At 34.2% G+C, this 8,336-nt stretch overlaps 1 protein-coding gene across 1 annotated transcript; it reads right to left on the bottom strand.

The window, feature by feature from the left end:
- Positions 1-6,402: 6,402 nt before the first annotated feature.
- On the bottom strand, positions 6,403-7,545 carry LOC108998547 (transcription factor bHLH118-like). Its single transcript, XM_018975115.2, has 3 exons — positions 7,138-7,545; positions 6,616-6,957; positions 6,403-6,486 (listed from the first exon to the last, which is right to left on the bottom strand). Exons 1-3 carry the CDS (start codon positions 7,432-7,434, stop codon positions 6,403-6,405), a joined length of 723 nt encoding a protein of 240 aa, XP_018830660.1. The 5' UTR covers positions 7,435-7,545.
- Positions 7,546-8,336: the final 791 nt, after the last annotated feature.

Genomic DNA, 8,336 nt, shown 5'->3' with positions numbered 1-8,336 from the left:
GCTTTAAAAATTAAATATCAAACTTACTATATAAAAAAAATTATACACCGCCAAAAAAATAAAAAAATAAAAAAATATCTTAGGCTCAAACTCTCTTTTAAAAAATTTTACTCGTAATCCCAAATGATTCTAACTAAAACTCAAAAATTTTTGTAAAGTCGCTTGGCTGGCCCGGGTGTTACACTTCTTCTAGCTATTTAATTATAGTTAATTTTCTTCATTATTCAACACATGATTTCTTTGCATCCTGGCCGCCTCAGTTTCTTTATATTAATTTATATTATAGGCCATATAAATAATTAAAGAAAATTCATTTATACTGATAATTTGACCACATGATAAATTAATTTAGAACCGGAACTAAATTAAACTCTAATTTGGAGTTCGAGACTGTTCTTTTCGCTCTCTTCATATTCTAGAATCAAATATATATATATATATGTTATTTGAATGAAATAAGTACTTAATTTATTGTTATCAAGTATCATGACTCATGAGGATGAACTAGCAGCAGAACACTATTTGGAACACAACTTGATTTTGATTCTTTTTCATCCCACATATATATATATATATATATATATATGCAAAATTATTTAATTCGCATATATAATCATAAGCAGTCATGCATTACGGCAGCGCTCAGCATTAATGCATGACATAATCTGTACCACTTGCAGACAGACTTCTTCATCCAAAAAGAAAAAGAAAATCAGTCGATCGAAATTCGAAATGGATGGCTAGCTTCCTCAATCATTTGTCTATGAAACAATTAAATGATCTATTATACATATATATATATATATATATCCCAAAAGTTTATATAATTGATAATTAAGAAATTCAAATTTTAATAGATTTTAGTTTTTTTTTTTTTCTGTAGTTATTTAAGTTATATTTTGTTGACGTGGCATCTTGATAGGGTATTTTTAAATTCTTTTAAATGTCGACTAGGCTCAGCTGACTCGTACTGTCCTCAAATAATTGGTGATCTTGACGCGATCGATACTATCTAACAGCATTTTCTACCTAAAATTTTGTAAAGAATATTAAATCATCACTCAAGCTGATCATGAAAAGATGTAAAATTTAGTTAACTAATTTATAATAATATAACATATAATAGATGAATGGACCAATTTAAGATTACCCCTTACCAATAATTTTTTTTTGTTAATCACAATGACTTGTTTGACATAAGTTCAAACCTTTAATTTTATAGGCAATAGTAATGATTTATTTTCCCTAATTTACTTGAGAGTCTATCTTTTGGGAAAAAAATTAATTAATTAATTACTTCCCTATCTCTATCGAAGCTTGACCCAATTATATATATATAAGATATCGCAGATGAGTGCTAGGGAAAATCTGGACAGACCCAGTTGTCACTTTGAAGAAGTAGAAACATTGAACAAGGAACCTAATTAGTTCCAGCTTCAAGCTTTTTCCGGCCTTGTGACAATGGAGTAGAGAAACACACACTTTAGCCTTTACCTAGGTATAGCACGGGATTCCTGATGTGCCTAATCTTCCTTAATCTCTTCGGAAGATTCTTCCTAGGCAAGCTAAACGAGTTAAAGCTAGGTTTGGGCAACTGAATATATATATCTTGTGCAAGCTGGGATGGTACGTTTAACGTTTTGTATTATAAGAGATATCATAACTGTGCGTCTGTGCCTAATACTGTCCCATCTTCTAAATATAAAAAAGGGAGGGTTTCCTCTTCACGAAGAATCCTTTTTCCGATCTTCTCTTTTTTGGCCTTTTTTTTTTTATCCATGCTAAATACTCCGGAAGTATGAAACAGCACCCAACAGGATCAAGGCAAAGATATCGAAAACACTAGTGCTGGCCATCGTGGGATTTTGAGATCGAAATACTCCGGAATTTGTTCAAGTCAACAGTATCAAGCTGCTGGCCGCAAAGATATCGAAAACACTAGCTAGTTCCTTCTATATATTAATTTTAATATATGTGGGTTCTAGTCATGATCGAAATACTCCGGGATTTGTTTAAAAACAGCAACGGCAACAGTATCAAGGCAAAATATATATATATATATATATATATCATATCGCAAACGTACACTAATGCCTCTTCTATTTTATATTATAGGTTGGCTTAGTAGAATAAGCAGCTGTTAAGAATAATTTAAAGTTGTATAAAAGCTCAAGATTAGCCTAGCTGTTTCGTATCTTTGCTAGCTAGCTCCATAAAACTTATCATCTTGTACGTGGTGGTTATGATTGTCTTACTACTTATTAAATAATCAGATAAATGAACACAATTAAGCTTATCTTGTTTAATTATGATATATGTAGGTACAAATATTATATATAATTTGTTTAATTTATTGTTTAGTGGGTTTCCAAATGACAGGTGGGGCATAGATAATTGATTAGCTATATATATATATATATATATAATTTTAGTGATGTGCGCGATCAATCTAGTTGATCTTATTTGTACGTCAAACCGATCGAGGTTAGTTTCAGGTCTAGTACATTGAAACCTTCCACAAAATTGGCAAATTGATACGGCCAGCACTTAAAACCAATCCCACAGATACCGCAAAAAAGAATGATCAATGATCGATCAAGATCAAACCTTATATAATTAGAGAATTCATCATTCGCTTTATATATATAAATATGCAAACTATTATATCTATATATTATATATATATATATATTAATGCTGTCAAGTTTTGTACTTGGTTAATTATAAACGATTGCTCTATAATTAGATGCCAAGCTCAAAGTGAATATCTAAAATTTTAATCCTGCACTACATGCAGTAGTACTATATAAGTAGCTTCACACTCCTAATTAACTAGGTGAGGTCTTTTAGTGCATGCCAATCATATATAAAAATAGACAAAGTGATCGACCTAGCATTTCAATGAAAAATCATTCATCCTCGATCGGGGATACATGCTGCATGCATATGTAGCGTACAGTACCGTCGCAGAATTATTGTAGAAATATTGGACTATCTTAGATCATATTCTTTGATCAGTATTAATGAATCAAAAAAACATAGTGCAAGCATTCATGAGATCATAAGACTTTTTGATGATTAATGTTTGCCATCTTATGATCTTACTTGACTTCCTTTTAGTGTTGTTCATTTAAAACTTTGAAAGACCAAGACTATTGTGTTATAATCGCAAATTTAAAAATATTAACAACGCGCCTCAAATAATGTTTAAGCCAAGGACAGGCATTTGCTGACTTTTGCAGGATGAACCTTGAAAAATAGTGTATATACAATAAAGTATATATATGCATTACAAATATTGTAAACTAGCTAAGTACTATATATGCATGGTCACACCTAGAGAGGGAGGCCACCTCCACTTGCTCCCTCTTGTCATTTTTATTCATTAGAAAACAATATTGGTAGTTCATTCGATCACTTGAAGTGCTTCAATTGCAACTCTCCATAAAAAGCGATATTTCGATCTTCAGTAGAAAATCAAGAGAGAATTGTAAAATGCAAGAGAGAAGAAGAGAGAGATCAGGGAGTGAGGGCTTTTGGTTTCAGCCACAATATAAGAGAAGGCTTTTTGTTTGACGTGGTAAGGGATCAGAAGGCTTCTAGTTTGTGTATTTGGTATCTCACGAGTTTAAATGGCCTAGAGAATTAATATTGAAAATGCTTTCTTCTTTGGTAAAAATTTATTTTCTTGTGAACAGCATCAATATCGACGGGTGCATCTAGCTAGCTATATCGTCAAATATAGGTGTTGCAGTTGGGAATTTAATTAGCTATGCTATCATGTTCTACTAACTGTATGTCGTATGGATATGCTTGCTGTTGCTATTCTTGTGGCAACCTGGATATATGCTTACTGCTGCAGATGGGGCCATTGCTATCGTTCTATTTCTTCAAGCTGTACGCTGCTCTGATGCTTGCTGTTGCTGATCTTCTGTTTGCTTCCTGGATTTTGTTGCTGCTGTTGTGGCTAGCACTGTTGTCATGCTGTTTCTTCAAGCTGGATGCAGCTAATTGCTTCTTTTACCTAGCTAGCTATTTGCTGCTGCATGCTGTTGTAGCTTGGATGGTTTGTGTTCTTGCCTTATAAATGGTTTGTGTCCCGATGCTTTAGTTTTTGTTTACTCTACTGATGCTTGTGTTTTTCAAGTTCTCTACAATTAATTTATGCTGGTTTGTGCTGCACCTAAGGCTTTGCATATGTTATTTTGCCTATGCGGTTAACCAAAAATTTCAACCTCAGTATATAAATATCATCACTTCAACCTTACAACATCGGCCTGATCAGGAGGATGATCATCTTTTAGACGGTACAATCTCAGGGTTGTAAACAAATCTATCTCCTGAAACAACTAGGAGGCACATCATTAGATATTAGCCTCCTACATCAAAATAAAGAGTAACGACGACAGAACTACCAAAATGCAGCAGTTCAACACTTGATTAGATCAACAAGTACTGTTCAATCCTTTCAAATTCACTTACACTCCTGGTTCAATCATACCCCCGGCCTACATATCATCTATATATATATATATATATATATATATATAATGGAATGCGCGCCATTAGCTAGAATATGAATAGAGAGAATTATGGATGAGCAATTAGTGCGAGGGATCACGTGCATGTATCTCATTGATTGGTTTTGATATCAATTATATACATATATACAAGGATCAGTTAATAAGAAGAATTAGAAAGTTGGTATGTAAATAGATCTAACTGCACTAACTCACTTGGGCTATTAGATGTGTTTGTCCCTAATTTTAAAATACAAAGAATCATGCTATAATATATCACAATCAATATACCTCACTCTCATACTGTACTCATGTTAATTAATGACATTAACTGTCCATTAATCGATGAGTTGATCCAAGGGTTATGGTAGTGTCATACAATTTCTATATATATTTTAAACAGAGGGAGGACCTCCGTGATTTATTTCAAATGACCACCTTCATGGTAGGGAAAACCATTACAAAGATCCTATTACACCCAGCAAAGCCAGTACCGAAAGCAAAAACACCAGACAAAAAAACACGAACAAAGCCAATACCGAAAACCAACAAATGTAGTATATAACAATTTTCAAATATAAATGATGATAAAATCTAACTAGAAGACAGTTCAAGATCTGTTTACCTTATTCGAATACAGATCATTTTCTAAAAAAATAAAAAACAATCAAAGGGAAAACAAACAAAATGTATGTATATGCTGGGTGATATATACATACATCCATATATATATATATATATGAAAACTTATACTCATCATACCCATATCACGTAAACACCACACATGATTTTTTTTTTATTTTTTTTCCTTATCAAATACGTGATATATCAATGATGAGTAAATGAAATCAATTAATTTAGGAGTAATAAAATCAAAAAATAATTTAAAAAAATAAAAATTAGTATAGTGTGTGGTGTGTGAAATGATGAGCATCAAAACTCTCTATATATATATATACACATATATACATATGTATATGTGTATATATATATATATATATATCGCTCAAATATCATCAACTCGTCAAGATGGTTGACAAATCCTTGCATCTACAAGACATATATTGTTCATGGGTACAATGGAATATTATTTTCGCCTTCCTGGACAGCACATGATCAAGTTTTACTTACAGTGGCAAGGATTAAGTCCAATAAGAGAATGTGCATCAATCTGGAGCCTAGGCTCTAGCAGTTAGATATCCAAGTATCACCAAAAGAAAACACTAGTCTCCAAACAGTATACAAAAGAATTATAAGGGACGTTGATCCAAGTTAGTGACCACATCCTAGAGGCTGCCTAGATCAACATCAACAATTGTCGATGATCTCTTATGCATGCTGTGCTACCTCATTATTTCTTTGTCACCATGGTGATGCAGTAGCAATTAATATAAGGTTCTTCACTTTATGTGTACTTTGGTTCCAAAAACTACATGTAAAAACTTCCAGCACAAGATTGTAGAGGGCGAATAAGTAACTGATCAACAAAACACAGATAATCTTGCTGTTCTTTACATTCAATGGAACCATTATCAACTTATTCTTGGAGCCTAGCTATGAGCTAGCCAAGATATCAAGCTTATATATCATGCAGCCAACTGCATGCAAGTGTGCATCTTGTTAATTTTGATCGCTACTACAAAAGGAGGATTACATGAGCATGTAAGTAAACCAGAGGAATTTTCTCTTGCACATCATGTGATGAGAGCTAGCTATTTTTTCTGTAGATAACTACTCATCAATCGAAGATATGATCATGAGGCACTAATGTTTTCGAAGATGTTGTAAAGGAAATCAACCGTTTTCACATTCCAAGAAGTTTCTCACGCCCAATGGAGAACGTCACATGATAAAAAAAATTAACATGAACAACAAATAATTATTAGGGAATTTTCTTTGGTAAAGGAATTGCCTCGGTTAGTTTATGTTGCAGCCCTCGTAGATCTACACGTGTCATATCACCACCCTGCGAGGTAAGATTTAGAGGTAAACAATTAAACATTATTAATGTTCTCACTAAAATTATAAAACTTCGAAACTATACAATAAAACCCTAAAGGACCAACCTAGTGATGTAGGGATTAAGTGAGAGTACCTCAGTTTGGATAGTGAAGATTAACCTTTCATTTACTTTGGTACAAATACAGCTATCAGCAGCAATCCCTTCCTCAAGCAGTACTTGTAGCACTCTTGATAAAGGCAATCCTTGATCTGTCAAGCTACTACTGACCATAATCTCAACCCCACCTAAACAAGGTCGGATCATAACACAAGTTCTCTGACAGGAAGTTAAGGTTTCATTCTCAGGTTCACGGGCAATAGAATTGGACGGCTTCTTTAGCTCATCCCTCTTGTCAACCAGTTCTTTAATATTATTCTGAAGGTGTTTGATATAATTCACAGCCTCGTTCATGTGATCGGACATCGAACGCTTTCCCTGAAACGCCACAAATTATATATAACCCTAAATTAAAGTCAGAATAGTTCAAATCCGGCCGGGAAGATCATTGACCCTTACCCTAAATTAATCCATCTACCCACCTCTGCAGTCTGCACACAGGCATATAGAGCCATAAAAATGTAATGAGTAATGGGAATTATTAGCTAGGTTCTTCACCTTGATGTATTCAAGAGGGAGAAAAGATCTCAGAGACCCGTGAAGTTCGGACATGTCTTTCCTTCTTTTCCGTTCCATTTCCCGATGCATCGTCTTCTTGTCGCTGTCTTCAGTTTTCTCCCAATTACCCGAAGTACCTGATGGTTTCCCTCGCCGGCCCCTTCCTTTATCGTTGTCAATATTACTGTCGTCCATTGAAGCGTCAGGTAGGATCAGATCTTGTCGAACTGCGAGTTGTTGGCGGTCATTAGAGGAAATCTGAAACAACAGCTCATCACTTTCGTGTAAAGAAAACATTTTACAAAAAGAAATACAAAGCTCTCAACTCTCAGAGGTGGCAATGGAGGCAAAAGAAGCAGATATGTTAGTTAAGGTGTAAGATCTTCAAGATCTTTTCCATGGCCCTAATATTCCAAGATTCTTTGAAAGCTATTCATATAGAAGTAAGAAGTGGCCTGCTAATTAGCCATATATAAAGAACAATGTTATTTCAAAAGTCGCTTGTGGGCACTGTACCTTTATACAAATGTAACCAACCCTGCCATGTCTTTTTTAAAGGGAATTAGCATAAATATAGTATTAAATTAAGGCTTCTATACCACAGTGATAAGAGTAATTAAAAACCTCAATTCCCTGCATTTTATTCACACGTGCGGACACTGTACCTATTGTGGCTACTTTTTTGGGGGTCGTCCCTAAGACCATCAAACGATCATGTGGTGATCATTATTGTCGCCTAGCTAGTGTGGATCAACGACTCTGTCGAAGTACGTACAATATATAGACGTATCTTGCACGGAACCCGTGCTCATTCAATTTTTATCAATTTAATTCTTTCTATGCAATTTTGGATCGACATTAGTACTTGAGTAGGGACCAAAGATTCCAACAAAAACCTGATCATTTCAGTCAATATATGGGTAAAGAAAAAGAAATAAAAAATTTGGAAAGAAACCTAATTTCTAGACCAATTAATTGCTTGGCTATAGCCTATCATGTCAAGAACAGATTTTGAGTAACTATATATTGTTGGAAGGCACATCGGTGTCTGCAGTCAACTACCATGGCGTGTTCGATACAGAAATTCAATTCATGATCCTACAAGTCCTTAAGAAAAGCGGAAACATAATAAAAGATCAGTTCGGTCAGATTGATCGGAAGTTTGGTGGCACATGGACAAGATGCACGACCGTATTGGC

The sequence above is a fragment of the Juglans regia genome, chromosome 1 (genome assembly GCF_001411555.2).
Source record: "Juglans regia cultivar Chandler chromosome 1, Walnut 2.0, whole genome shotgun sequence".
Lineage (NCBI taxonomy): Eukaryota > Viridiplantae > Streptophyta > Magnoliopsida > Fagales > Juglandaceae > Juglans > Juglans regia.
This window is presented reverse-complemented; position numbering and strand designations above follow the sequence as displayed.